Raw genomic sequence first — 15,401 nt, 5'->3', positions numbered from 1 at the left:
AATCAATTACAGAGTTCTTATTGTTCAATGAGGGGAAAAAAAGAAAAAAATAACACTGTTTATGGGTAAGTAAGTAAATTTATTTCAAGATATAGAGGTCAGTGCTCACAGAGCTTTGCAATATGAAGCACTGAGCACCTCTAGCACCACAGTGAAGTCAGTGCTGCCTTGCTGTGGTGTTCTTTATCACCCAGCCCAGACCTTCCCCCATCCAGGCTGTCTTCATCTGCCCACAGGAACAAAATGAGAGGAATCACGTTTCCTCCAGGTCACCTTGGGTTTCCATAGTGACTATTTGAATGTGATTGTCTTATCAATCAGAACCTTCTTTACTCTCATAAGCAACTATAAAATCTCCTCTGGTTTCTATAGCAACCATCTTTAAACCCATATATTTATTTTCTCTAGGCTTAGCTGAATTGTTGGAAATAGTGCAAATTAACTAGTAGTGCAATATTTCTCATATTTTTTCCCTTAAGCTATCCTTTACTGTCATCCAGAACAACAATTATGATGAGGCTACTGTCCTTTTGTTTCAGACCCTCTTTGCTGACTAACCACATGAGCATTGCCTCTTAAACACCATGGGTTTCATGAGGAGCATGGTAAACCCCAAAACCTCTGGAGTTCAGTCTTTCCCTTCCCAATTCAGGCCCCTATGCCATTCCATCCCCATGCAGTCAGCACAAAAAGGTGTTGTTTTGATATCCCAAATCTCTTCTTGTAATAATATGCAATAGCACCTTCCCTTCAGTAAGCTCAAAGCAAACTACAGTGTTACTTAACAGCAACCCTGTGAATTACTTAAATATTATTGTTGCTGCAGCACAATTTGCACAAGGTTAATGGTCCATTTACACTCCAAAACCAATAAATGTCAAAAATTTTATGGAGTTTTTTCAACTATATGTGGTAACTGGAGACAAGGCTGATACCACATTGCCTATGGTTGCCTTTCACCAGGCAGCAGGTCCACATGAAGTTTTCTGTAGAACTGAGACTGGCACAGTCACAACTACACTTTTACTTCATGATATGGCCAGGAACACCCATTGCTTTCAGTCTCAAAGTTCGCCTTCCTGATGCCATGGTTCGACTTGGCAGGAAATTCAGTGCCATACAGCCACTCTCACATCCTCCCCCACTGACCCTCCAGCAGGATTGGGGTGAGAAAAAGAGTAAAATTAATGGGTTGAGATAAAGACAGTTTAATAGAACAGAAAAGAAAGTGATAATAGTGACAGTAATTCTAACAGCAATAAATATAATATTAATATAATATAATATAATATAATATAATATAATATAATATAATATAATATAATATAAATAATATAATATAATATAAATAATATAATATAATATAATATAATATATATAATATAATATAATATAATATAATATAATATAATATTATATAATATAATATAATATAATATAATATAATATAATATAATATTATATATAATATAATATAATATAATATAATATAATATAATATATATATACAAAACCAGTGATGCACAATACACTTGCTCACCACCCACAAGAATTCAAGGTTATAATGTGCCTAATTCAAGATAGATTATAGATAATTTTTCTGCTCTCTGGCAGTTTTCTGGAATCCTGTTTGTAGCAGCAGGCTGCAGACATACCATATCTGCTTCTGTGCAACTTCCAGGTTACAGAGCAAGAGAGGCTCTCAGCTCCATCTCTGGTGCTGCTTTCTAGCTGTTCTGGGCTTTTCTTTCTCCTCTTTCTCTGTAGTAGGAAAATTATTTTGGTTTTGGCATGAGATGAGAGACTTGTTTGTTTTTCTCTTAATTTCTACCTTTTTCTAGAAAGGTTTGGTCCCTACAGTGTCTCCATCTGCTCCCTCTTGCCCAGAGCTGCTGGGTTGCTGGCAGAAGGCAAGTTTGTGCCTGTTCTGCGTGTGCAGAGACACCAACAAACTGCAGTCAGTCCACCTTGCTTCTTAGGAAAACACTTACCAACAAAATTGAAGAAGTTCAAAGAAAGGTGAACAAAAGAGCCAGGAAGCTGAGGCTGTGGTCACATATCAGGGAAGGACAAAAGATTTTTGTGCCAGCTGATGGGAAATTCAGTAATTGAAATCCTATGGGTATGAGAGGAGGAATACATCGAGATAATAAAAAGGAGAGGAGTTAACTACTTCTAAAATTAAAAGGAGGAATGTGTAGTGACTCAGGATCACACTGCTGAATTCACAAAAGGTGGTTGGTACTGCAGGGGCTTGGGCCCTGCAGCTGCCTGGCTGTGCTCAGGGAGGTTTCCAGGCTTTTCCAGGGTGTCCCATTGGTGTCCTGATGCTGAGCTGCAGATGAAGGAGAGGAAGGGGAAAGGGGATGCCTTGAGGCTGGCTGTGAGAGCTCCTCCAAGGAGAGCTGTAGGGGACCAGACTGTATTTAGAACCCCCAGGGAACTAAAAGCATTTGTGCTCAGTAGGATTATGGCCTGCTTGTGCCAGGAGGAGGGCACTGCAGTGCCTGCCTTGCTGGGCAGGGGCTGTGGAGTGCCAGCACAGAGCTGGGGACACAGCTGTGGTGGCCTGGCTGCCAGTGCAGGGAGGGAGTCACTGGTGTCTGTGCTGATGTGAGCTCAGGGCCATGGCTCTGTTGCACTGCTTCAGACATGGCCAGAGCACAGCACAGCAGCTCTGCTCTCAACACAGCAATTCCTCTGCTCATACAAATCCCAGAGTAAAATCACTCCTAGAAAGAAATGTTTTGCAGAAACACTTTTTTTTTTTTTTCAGTGGGAGCTTGCCTGGAGCTCTTTTTCATCCCTAAACTTTCAATCCCACAGCATTTTTTTCCAAACAGGTGCCCCCCCAGGTGCACAGGTCTTTCAGCTCTGTGCAGGGTCCTGCAGCACTGCTGCATGCTCCCAGGGCACTTGCAAACCTGGATACAAATCTGCTGGGTCCCAGTCAGAGTGGGGATGCCAGGAGCCCGAGTGACTTCGGGTTTGATGGGGAGAGCTGCAGGCAGAGATGGGGCACAAGGAAGGCACAGAACACTACTCACCAGCTGCTTCCTTCAGGCAGACACTTGCAGCTCCTCTGCCTTCCTTCAGTGGCTAAACCTTCCTGAGGAAAGCGACACAACTTCACTCTCTAAAACACAAGTGTTGAGAGACTTGGGACCATTACATTTGACTTGGCATGGTAAGAAACTCACAGGTTTATATAAGAATTGTCTAACCTGAAGCTGTTCTTTACTTAACTTCAGCCAATGTGCAGGCATGTTCAGAAGCCATATAGCTCCCATATTTTACCTTCACATGTCTGAAAATACTAAATCATATAGTCATAAAATGATTGTATAAAATACTGTATATATTCACTGCTGAGGTCTGTAAAAGCTACAACAATCCATTTTTTTCTATGCAGATTTCCAGAAATTGTCTGATATCTGAATGTGTAACTTGTAACTTGTGTAATCTGTAAAAAATAAGCACATGCGCATTGCTGGCAGTAGATGAATATTTGCAGAGCTGAAGTCAAACACTTAAGAACACGGAGATGCTGAAGTTATCATTGCAGTTTTATCTTGTAAATGCTCCAAAGAACAGAGTGTTTCTTGCTCCACTTCCCACCTCCCTCCCCAGGCAGGCTGAGCTTTTCTTCCTTCTCTTTTCTCTTTTCTCTGTGGACTTCCAGAGCTGCTGGCTTTCAGCTTGCACAAGGACAAGCAGGGACGAGCTCTGTGCTTGCTTTTATGCACCTGGCATACAACCCCTTTGTGTTACTGTGTATACATTTGTTTTTCACTTTCTAAAAGTGAGGAAAAGGGGCAGCTGGGGAGAAGGGCTGAGAGAGGGTGTTTTTGCACTGTGGTTTTCCCCTGAAGCCTGTGGTCGGGCGGGTGCAAGGCCTATGAGAGCACAACTCAAAAATGACAGCAGGACTGCCATATCAGGGGCAGATAAGAGCCACATTGCTTGCAAAGACTGAAAGCCTCATTGCCCTTATCTCAGTTTTTCAGAGCCACTGAAGCCCCGTGTCTTTCTTTCTCCTGTTTGCTTAATGTATTGGGAACTGCTGCTGAGCAGCTACACAAGCTCCTGTCTTCCTTGGGGCATGTGCAGCATGGCCTGCAGTCCCTCCCTCCCTCCTTGCCTCCCTGCTTCTCTCCCCCCCTCCCTCAGGAGCGTGGGGGGCACAGGCTGTGCTCATTTAACACACCGCTCTCTAGCTGCATCTTCTCAGCAGCTGCCCCCAGGAACACGACTTTGTTATTTATGCTGCTCCCACTCCCACCGTACTGTGTGGGTCCAGAGCCTGCTGTGGGTTTTCCCTTGGGTGAATGACTCAAGTGGCAATAAGACCCAGCAGCTGTGCTGGAGACTGCCACAGCAGTTTCCACTAGATTAACCCTGGAGGACTGCCAGCAGGAGAGAGGGTCTGGCATGCTGCTCACTGGGATCTCACATCCCTGCAAGGTGGCTTCAGCCCCATGCCTTGAGATGACTTGACTTCTTCCAGCCTTCCTCTGAAGCAGCTGAGCAGCTCCCACAAAAATAGGAGCAGTTTCTGTAGGAGGGACTGTGGAAAATCACTGGACTCAGATTTAAAACAAGCTAGCAACACCACTGTCTCCATCCCCCACTGGAAGAGGGTTGGATGTGCTCTGAGCACAGTCACAGAGCAGGTCTTGCAAATTACGTGATGGTTGTCCTCTCCTGTGATACCCACCAGTGATATTCCCAGTGTCCAGGGAGACACAGCCTGGGCCTGGGCAGCTGTCCACCCAGCAGTCCCTGCTTAATGTATCCTCCAGACAAACAGATCCAAGTTCCTATTCACCCTCTGGCCAGCATTGGCCAGCAAAGGCTAACATTCCATGACGTTCAACAGAAAAGAAAGCCACTGCATGAAAGTGGGGGCAAGCAGTGAGAATTTCAGCAGAACCTTTGATATACCTTTCTAAGTCCAAACTTTCTTTAATTAAAAAAAATATTAAAGACATCAGAAGTGTGATTTTGAAATAAGAAAGCAGTTATTTGAGCCTCCTGATGCTCACAGAGAGGCAGGAATCACCTGTTTGACTTGGTAGCAGTGGGTGAAGATACATTTCCTTTCATATTGGTTACACCTCTGTAGGCACTATAGCGGGTGCCTGCAGCAGAGAAGGTTGTGTTTGCATCCTGTGCTAGGCTGGCTGCAGGAGGCAGAGATGGAGGCCTGGAGAGAGGGGGTTACAACAACAGGCACTGTCTGAGTGCTCTGAAGAGGGGCAAGCAGTTAGCAAATTTCTGGAAAACTCAAAATCATTTAAAGGACATAAATGAGAGTGGATTGGGCTTTTCTTTTTCCTGCAGAAGGGAAGTGTGATGAGATCTGTGACTGCACCTATGAAGAGGTGAACAGGAGTAAGTGAAGTTTTCCCTGACATTGTGTAAGTCTTGTCTCAGGGTCAGATGCATCTGGTGGGAGTTTATACTGCAAGTAACTGTGCCTTTCTGTGGGAGGTTCCTCCTCTGAGACATTCCTGAGGGATTAGTCACATTTGTGTGCCTCAGAAAGAAATGTGTACTATGGCTTTTGGAAAGAAAAGAGCAGAAATCTACCCAAGCAGAGCTGTGGTGCAAGCAGAGGGAGATGCCTAGCCTGGCTGAGCAGGCTGAGGCTGCCCATGACTGGCTCTGCCCACCCACAGAGTGTGTGCAAGTCAGACACAGCTCTGAAAAAATGAATTGTCTGTGCTGTTCAACAGAAAACAAAACTGGGGCTTGAAGATGGGAATGAGGATGGTAAGTAAGTTTGCAGACAGCACCAAGCTGGGTGGGAGTGTTGATCAGCTGGAGGGCAGGAAAGCTCTACAGAGGGATCTGGACAGGCTGGATCAAAGGGCTGAGGTCAGTGGTGTGAGATTCAGAGAGACCAAGATCTTGGTCTGGTACTTGGATCACAACAACCCCAGGCAGTGCTACAGGCTGGGGGCAGTGGCTGGGAATCTGCCCAGTGGAAAAGGACCTGGGTGTGCTGGTGACAGCTGGACATGGGCCAGAACGTGCCCAGGTGGCCAAGAAGGTCAATGGCATGCTGGCCTGGATCACCAATAGTGGCCAGCAGGACCAGGGCAGTGGTGGTCCCCCTAGACTTGGCACAGTGGGTCCACACCTCAATTCTTGTGCTCAGTTCTGGGCCCCTCACTACAGTGAGGACATTGAGGGCTGGAGCGTGTCCAGAAAAAGGCAACAGAGCTGGGGAAGGGTCTGGAGCACAAGGCTTGTGGAGACCTGCTGAGGAAGCTTGGCATGTTTAGCCTGGAGAAGAGGACGCTCAAGAAGACCTTTTCACTCTCTACAATTGCTTGAAATGAGGGTGTAGCCAGGTGGGAGCTGGTCTCTTCTCCCAGGTAACAAGTAACAGGACAAGAGGAAACGGTCTCAATTTGCACATGGGAAGTTTCAAGCTGGATATCAGGAAAAATTTCTTCACTGAAAGAGTGGTCAGGCATTGAAATGGGCTGCCCAGGGAAGTGGTGGAATCACCATCCCTGAAGTATTCAAAAACCAGGTCGATGTGGCATTTGGGAACATGGTTTATTGGTAAGCACAGTGCTGCTGGGCTAACAGCTGGACTCAATGGTCTTAAAGGTCTCTTCCAACCTTAACATCTCTATGATTCTATACATTTAAGTGGAAAGTTTGTGCTACTTTCCAAAATCCAAACTTTCTTTGTTTCTTTTTTCTGTTTTCCTTTGAAGACAGCTGAACTGGTACTATTTAGTCTTACATAGCCCAAAAGTGCTAACCAGAGGACAAAGTGCATCAATAAAATGTTCTGTAGTTTCCAAGAGGAACACTAATTCCAGAATGGAAAATTATTACTATTCCATCCCTTTAGAGACCAGTAGGTAAATTTGCTCATGTTTGAGTACTTGAATTAACAATGTGTAAGGACCACATCTCTTTCTAATTTCTGAAAAGTATGTTGGTAAATCAAAGACATCCAGAGCTGTCTGTCCTGAATGTTTTTCTGGGTGTACTGTGGCTGTTGGGTGGAAATAAATGTGTGCTTTCTAAGTAGAAAGAAAGATATGATCTATTAGCATAAAATAATGTAAAATTGTTTTAAATTAAAACTCAAACTTGGTGTTTAGAGCTTGGTAAAAAATGAAATGGACCAAAAATCACTGCCACCAGTAGAACTGGCTTTTTGGCCTGGAAACCAAAACTGTGCCCAAGATACACAAAAGCCTCGGGGATCTTTCCCCAGGGTAAGTGGTGTTAAACTGTCCATCTGCCCTCTCTGCCCCACTGAGAAGCCACCCAGTTGCTTGGCTGTGGGCTGACTTTGGAACATGGAAGCAATTTTGTTGAGGCCAGCTTGACTAATCAGCCCAGAGAGCTGGGTGTGTCTGTACATTTTTGCAGAAACACCATGAGGTTTTATTGTCCTCTGAATGCAGAATTGTGGACGAGGATTTGGCAGATGAGGTCGATTCATGCTCAGAAATGTCAGCCCTTTCGCAGAACAATATGGTAAGGATCCACCTTGGATCAGTATTTTGAGTGCATTATTTATTTAGAGAAATAAGTTATTGCATAGGGCACAACAGATAAAAACTTGGTTTTGATTTAATTCAGGCAAATGAGATTTTTGTGTTACGATGTTAATTTAATCAGAGCATTGCATGATCCTCAGTCACTGCCTTTCATAAGGTCCAGGAGGAAAAGTCAGAGACAGAAATAATAAAAACCTGGGAAGGGCCAGGCTGTTAAAGCTGCATGGTTGTGAACTGAGATGGGAGGTGGAAATCAGGCACCACCAAGCTTGGGGCAGGGTCAGGTTTATGTGTATGGTCTGAGCAAGCTGAAGAGCCTGCCAAAGAATTGTTTCTTTTGTGTTTCTTCTTTGCTTCCATCCAGCCCCACAGCTACAAAGGAGATACCCTGTGTGACAGCCACCGTCCACTCACTGTCCTTGCTTCCCTTTGTTACAGAGGTGACTCTGGGCTTTGGATCTTGACTTCCAGCTGCAACTGCCATGGAATTCACACTCTTCTTCCCACTGACTGTGCTGGTGGAAAAGGCAAGTGCTGCTTGGGAAAACAATAAATATCACCCAGCTTCCAAAAATCTCTGCAAAACAAACATTGTGAAAAGTATTTAAGATAGATTGAAATGATTGGGTTTGACATGTATGTTTGCTTCTGCCACATATTTCTCTTACAAAACTAATTTGAAGTGTATTTCTGAAGGAAAACGGGCTTTGTTCTGAAAATGCTTAAACAACCTCTCTTAGAGGCTTGCTGGACTCTACAAAGGTTGTGCCCTAAAGTGAAATCTTAGTAAAATCCATCATTAAGAAGACTGCTTTGCATTTGACTCAGGTTTTCTGGTGTGAAATCGTTCCAGCTTTTTTTGACCAGCTCTATTGAGAGCTGTCAGTGGTGATATCTGATGCCAGCAGTGGCCTTGTGAGGCTGTGAAGGGAGCTCTAAGAAATGCTTATCAATGCATTACCACTTGCTTCAGAAAAAGATTTATTACTTTACCTTCAACACAGTAATGGGGACATCTTGCTGTGTCAACATGGTGTGTTTTATTCATTTAACATCATTTGTTAAAGAAAAGTAATTCTGAATGCTGCAAGTTGAGTAATTCTTATGTCTTTTCACACTTAAGCAGGCTTGCAGTGGACATACAGTTTTCTTTCTCCCTATTGCTTTCCAAGCTGCAGTCACAGGTTGTACCCAAGAAATATTTCTATAGGCTTCCATGGCTGGGTTGGGGTCTGGAGCAGTGAGTCTCATTTCCAGGGAGCCTCAAGGCAGGAGTTAACATTAGAATATTGCCCATGTCCCAGCATGTGTTACAGCTGTGTGCTGTATGTGGTGCTTTTTAAAAGAAAAGACTACGCTTATGTTTTCTTGAAAACTGTGAATTGTTTCTCAGTTTGCAGTTATAATTATTCTTCCCTGTCCCTCTGCTTTTAATTTGTGAATATGTAGATGCAGATTATTGATTTTGCAGTATCTTGAAACAAATCTCATCATTTCATGACAGTGCCACACACCTCTCCTGTGGGGCAAAATCTGCAGGACCTCTGGCCCTGCCATGACACAGTGATCCAAGAGAGCTCTGATTTTTCCCAGATAACAGGACTTGCTCTAACGTCTTTTATCTATTTTAAGGTTGAGTTTTTTCATCAAATATGTATATTTTATCAATCCCTTCCTTTTTTTAAATAATAAAGTTTTGAATGAAAAAATTAATTTCTTAGAAGGCACCCAGAGAATACTTGAGGTGGATGGTAAGACTGATAAAGGCAGTGTACGAGGGAGATTTAGTAAATAAACACCTTGTAAGCATGCTGATCAGTGGAGGGAGGTTTGGAATCACTGCTTCTAACCCTAATTTCAGCCATTACTGCGTTCTGCCATTACTGAGAAATGGTTTTGCCATCACCATTTGTTTTCCTGCAGGTTTCTTCCATTCCTGGAGCCTGCTTGGCTTCACACCTCCCAGTGTGTGTACACCACATAGAGCCAAGCTTGGCACTGTGTGTGCAACTCCAGACAAACGACATGTGAAAGGAAGGAGGAAAAGCATTTTCTCTCTGAAAAATTGCTGCTGACATGCATCCAGCCACTCTGGGTTTTGATACAGGCTTGCACATGATGCAGTGTATGTCCATTAAACAGCCTGGGCTGTGCTATCAGACTGTAAATTGCTGATTAATCACACAGCCAGCCTGGATGTCCATCCCAGCCCGAGCTCAGCTTCTCCATGTGACTGATGGCAATGGATGTGTGCATGCTGACAGCACCAAGTGTCACATCCTTGGGAATTCAGAGCAGGAGCCACCACAATGAATGTGGAACAACTTGCTCCGACCTAGATAAACTGTCTGAGAGCTTGTATGTGTGTGTGCACATTTGAGCAAACATGATAAGAGAAAATAAGGATTTAAATGAGCAATGTCCTGCCCTGTATAACAATAAACCAAACAAATCAAAATCCCTTCTTCTCCCCACACATTAATCTCTTTTCTCCTCTTGTTCATTCTCACAAATCTGTCCTTGGTATTGCAGTGGCTTGTTTACAGCATAGCAAAGTTTGCCCCTGTGTAGCATTTCAAGTAAAGCAATTTAATGGCCCATTGGCTAAATGCTGACTAACCTACTTTGAATGGAGTGGGAGGTAAGGACTGAGCATAAGCTTAACAAGGATTTTGGCATAACATCCCATGACACTCACATCCTTGAAGTTTAGTGGGAGCTATTTACCCACGTGGGGCTTTTCCATGCTCTGCATGAAAACTGTTTTAAAATTTTGTTGCATTGAAACAGCATTACTGAGGCCCTGTTGGAACCCAGGAAATTCCTCTGGCTGCCCTGGAGGACTCAAGCCCCTGCCCGGGGGGCTCAGAGACCTTGGCACAGAGCCCAAGACCCCTGTGCCTTTGATTTAGCCCTTGGAAAAAACCATTACCAACTTTATATGAAGAATTACAAGCCACGAAAGTTTAAGTAGAATGATAGTGAATTTATCACAGGGTGAAAAATAGATTTTTGGGGTTTTTAGAATGGGGGTTCAGGGGGCAAGATGGAGGAATGTGGGCGTGTCCAGCCTTTCTCCTTCTTCTTCTTGGCCTCCATCTTCTGCTGTGATGCTGGCACTTTTAGATTGGTTTAGAGTAGAAGCTCACTGTCTAACATAGGTGATAGGTATTGGACAGTAATTGTAAATATTGTATATGTAGTTCTTAGTATAAAAGATAACACTGCCTCTGAGGCGGGCAGAGTGCCTTGGACTGTCCTGCTGAGCGGACCTGGGCAGGCCAGGAGAAAGAATTTTATAGATAAAAAACAATAAACAACCTTGAGACCAGGAAATGAAGAGCTCTGACTCCTTCTTCAAGCGCCAGGCTAGGAAAAGACTTTCTGATGTATCTCAGGGTCATTCTGAGGAGCTAAAGTCCTGAGAAGGCCTCAGGACTCAGTTTTCACTTGTCAGGCTTTGTGCTTGGCCCTGCACAAAGCGTGGCCTCTTTGAGATGCCATTCATCAACACATTCTTCTCTACTGACCTCTATTTGTGTATGACTGGGAATTGTATGGGATGTCACACATTCATTCCCTGATTTGCTGTAGATAGGAATCACAGGCAAGCACACAGGAACACTTATTGTGTAGGTATGGTCTTGCATAGCTCAGTTTGGGCTGGAAATATCCAAAAGCACACAAGCCTGTAGCCAGCTACTTTTCAATGGCAGTGGGATTAAGTTACTTAACTACCACATCCCTGGCAGTCCGGGAACCTCAGCTCTGACCTAACAGCAGGCAGTACCAGGCAGTGATGCTGTCACAGGGCTCCTGGTAGGCACCTGTGGATCTCTGTGCTGCTCTGCCTCTGCTTTGATAGATCAGAGTCCATGTGCAAAGACAGAGTCCTGCTGTCCCTGCCTTTGGAGGGCACAGCTCATCTCTGGAGTCTGCCTGGAGAACACTGGGGTAAGAATGCTAAGGGCTGAGCAAGTGGCACATGGCAGGTGTACAGGGAAGGAAAACCTGCAGGAAGCCAGCGTGGCCTTTCCTAATCACCCTCCTGCTGGAGCCATGGGTGGGTGAGCCCATAGAGCTTAGATTCATGCACTGCTCTTGGTGTTTAGACCTGTACTTTTCTCATGTCTCTTCTGCTTTAGTCTCCATCTGTATTTTAAATCACTAGGGCCTACAGCTGACAGGATAAGGTTTCTTCATTCCCAAGGGGGTGCCTTTGGGATTTTTCTATTTTGTCTATGCAACTTTCATTCTGAGGAGGAAATACATAGGCAAAAATTTTTACTTCCCTTAGCCAGGGTAACTATAGGCCAGTTTATAAGACAATCCAAAATCTAAAATGTTAAGAGGTTTTATTATGCCTGCTATGCCTTTTTAACAATAACAAAGCATGGAAATTTTATGCTAAAGTTCTTGTTTGTTCTGTTCAGTTTTGTCTCCTTCACCACTTTTGAAAGTCAGCTGAAAGCTCTCTGAATTAAAACTCATTGAAATCAATACCAGTTTGGGGGAATTGATCAAGGTCCATGGAACAAACAAACACATCTCTCTTTTTGGAATATTTTCCAAGGAGCTGTGCTGTGGTTTAATCACAGGGAGGCACAAAGCATAAATATATGCATGGAACACAAACATTATCTGCACCAGAGCAGTAGACACCCTGACAATCAGGCTCAGCTGTAACAACAAAGTTAAAAACTCCACTCAAATCTAGCAACTCAGTGACTCTGGCACTTCAGTGACTTCACCTGCAGAGTTTAACAGTACTCCTAATTTACATGAATAAAGAGCCAACCTGATAAATGAGAACTTTATTATAAATGATAGAAATATATTTGATAGTCCAGAGAAATTATCTTATTTGGGCTCCATCATTTGCACCACACACCCCCTCTGGAAAGTCAAACCTATTACAAAATGGGAGCAGTAAGTAATAAAATGATATTTCACTGAGGGGCAAGGTACCTGACGAAGAATTAAAATGTATCACATAGCCAGTGTATGTAGTGGTAGTCTGCCAAAACACACTAAATCAAACCTGTGTGAAAGAGGTTATACAATAGATAAATTTTAGGACTTTACCCTTTTTTTTTACTTATTTTGTCCGTATCTTTTTTGTGGCTCTAAGCTTTTCTTGGCTTAAAATACTTTAAAATTTCATGTAAAAATACAGTTTCTCTGACTGTGCATAATCTCACAGTTCTTCATTCCACTAAAGCTTTCAGGAAAAAAAATGGCAAAGGAAAATACAACAGTTATGACAAGTCCCATGTATTTTACATAAATTTTAGGCATCTAAGACTCCAAATTGGACAAAGAGTAAATTTTAGGCAACCTGATGTGTGCTGTGAGTTTATAAATTTTAAAGACTGAGTTAACTCACAAGTCTGGGAAGATAAAGGTGGTTAAGGAATACTTATATATGTAATTAAGGTTAATAGTGACCCAAAAAGGCAATCTGATTAGGTCCAGTTTGAGTGTTTACCCCTACTATGACCTTAAACATTTTTAGTGGGGCATTTAAGGTTTTTGTATAGAGCACACATTTTCTGAATAACAAACAAAGGTTTGTACTTATAAGACACTTTTCTCTGATATGTCAAAGGACTCTCAAGCATTTCAGAATACAGCTTGAGAAAGGCCGTGCCTCAAAAATAAAACAACACTGCATACTGATGTAAATTCTCCCCTATTAGCAATGTCACTATAGCAAAACAGCTGTAAAGACTTGGGTAAAATTGGGAACTCTAAGAAACACATTATATGTGAATGCAACAATACACAGCAGCAAAAATGCTTTTTGAAAAGAATTGCAAAAGCTTGCTTTAGAGGAATCAAGTTATCTTTCTCTCTCCTTCCAAAAGGACAGTCAAACCTTTGTGCAGTATTCCGTCAGTAAAATATTAAGGCCCTTACACCCTTGTACCAGTGAGATTCAGCTGGCCAGTAATCTCTGTCTTGTGGTGCTGTTTTTGTGCTATGTTGCAGCATGAAGGGAGCTGCCATCCTGAACCTCCTCACCTCCCTGTCACTGACACTGAGATCAAAGTGAAGCTGGCACACAGGATTTCCCCATGTGTCTGGTAAAAGGTAAATTAGAAAGCAAAGTCATTAAACTGGGGCAAAGGGAGGGAAGGTAAAGTTGTATCACTGATCTATTCTTGTTTGCCTTCTTCCCCCTCTCAGGGTAAAGCACAAGCACTGTAAAGATTTAAATAAGCCACTTAATCATAAGGGATTCACCACTTGTCACACCATTAGCTGGTATGAAATAGTTAACAGTGCAGAAATCTAGAAAAAAATCCAGCCCAGATTCATCTGTTCTCAGTGCAGACTTTTTATGAAGGCTCATTAGAGGAAAGTTAGAGGGAAAATTCAGTACCTTCCATAGAGGTAACTCAATACATGGCAATCCATCAGGACCAGAAAAGCTGCTTTTTGTAGATTCAGGACTAGGTTTTCTGACAGAATTATACTTCAAATGCCTCTACAAAATTTTCCACTGATTAAGCTAAGCTTTCTCCTAAGGTATCTTACTGATTTTGCAATATAAGTCAATTTCCATTTCAGCAATAATGTAAGCAAACAGTAGTCTGTTAGTAACAGTTAAGCCTTGATGAAACCACTCTACTGGTACCAACACAGAAATATTTCTCCATACCTCAGACATGGTTTTGAAGTTTGGTCCTTCAATTCCCTTAGCACCAGGAAAAGGAAAAAATCAAAATATTTCTATTGTTGCTAACTGTACACCCATGTCTAATGGATCAGCAGAAGAGAAAAACAGGCAGCTCAAAGCAGCCAATAACAGTGATCTGCATTTTGATAACTCAGTTATCAAATGGGTTATATGCAGTCAATATAGTCAAAGCAGAAAACTGGGCACTACTGCAGGAAACTGCACACGCTGCATTAGAGCTGCTGCCCCTGGCTGTGAGAAGACTTATGGAAGGCTGATGCTAAAAACATCAACTAGAAGAAAAAGACTTGCCTTATATAGGATTAGCTGGCCCTTGAAAGCACCAGTCCTCTCATCTGTACTCCCTTCTTTAGTAGCTCTAGTAGCACAAATTTGTCTTTTCTCCATTAGGTTGTGTTGCTCCAGATGAAATACTACTGTAGCCACAATAAACCCTTATTTAAAAAAACAAACCAAAACACTTTTGCATTTAGTGACACTTATCTTTAAGCATCTGGTGCCACATGCTTACATATGGAATTTGTGCTTCTGTGCATCAGCAGAGTTAACACCCTTCAGACTATGCTTCCAAGATAAGTTCTTCCCACAGCATTTCAGGTGCCTAATATTCCCCAGTGTAATTCGATGTTTAACACAGAGCATCCTCCCCTGCACCAAGTATGCAAAAAGATCTTCTCTGATAGACTAGAGAGATTTACTTGAGAGGAATTCTTAGTTTTTAAAACCTTTACTAAGATTTGACCAGAACAACTTGAATGGGCTGAAAATATCATTATTTCAGTTTAGTCTATAACAAAAAGCAGAGCCTAGCCTACGTATTTAACTAGGTTTTAACATCTTACTGTGAACCGTGGATTAAAATTTCTAAGTTACATGGTTCCATTAGGCTGGAAATAAATCCCCACAGACCAATGTCTACGGAGCAGGTATTTGCTTCTTGCAGCACTGGGGATGAAGGGGATTTCTCCACCAACCTCACCCACTTTTGTCAAGTGCTGTGGTGTACTTAAAGAGTAAGTACTGCTTAGTATCACTATGTCACTGCATCATCACATGTATGATCTCATGGTTATTAGATAGTTCTTTTGCACTGCACCTGTGCCTCCCCATTTCAGGGGTCTTTGATGAAGGTTTCCAAGATCGTCTTCACATCTGAACATTTC

General features: G+C 42.8%; 1 protein-coding gene across 1 annotated transcript in view; it reads right to left on the bottom strand.

Annotated features, from left to right (window-relative positions):
• LOC118700005 (heat shock protein 105 kDa) overlaps positions 1 to 8,567 on the bottom strand; it is a 31,079-nt gene extending 22,512 nt beyond the window's left edge. Inside the window, exon 1 of the mRNA XM_054518591.1 lies at positions 8,529 to 8,567. Coding sequence (XP_054374566.1) covers positions 8,529 to 8,567 — 39 coding nt within the window. The remainder of the gene's footprint in view (positions 1 to 8,528) is intronic.
• Between the last annotated feature and the right edge of the window lie 6,834 nt (positions 8,568 to 15,401).

Source organism: Molothrus ater, chromosome 2 (genome assembly GCF_012460135.2).
Source record: "Molothrus ater isolate BHLD 08-10-18 breed brown headed cowbird chromosome 2, BPBGC_Mater_1.1, whole genome shotgun sequence".
NCBI lineage: Eukaryota > Metazoa > Chordata > Aves > Passeriformes > Icteridae > Molothrus > Molothrus ater.
The sequence above is the reverse complement of the archived record's forward strand: the minus strand, read 5'-3'. Positions and strand labels throughout refer to the sequence as shown.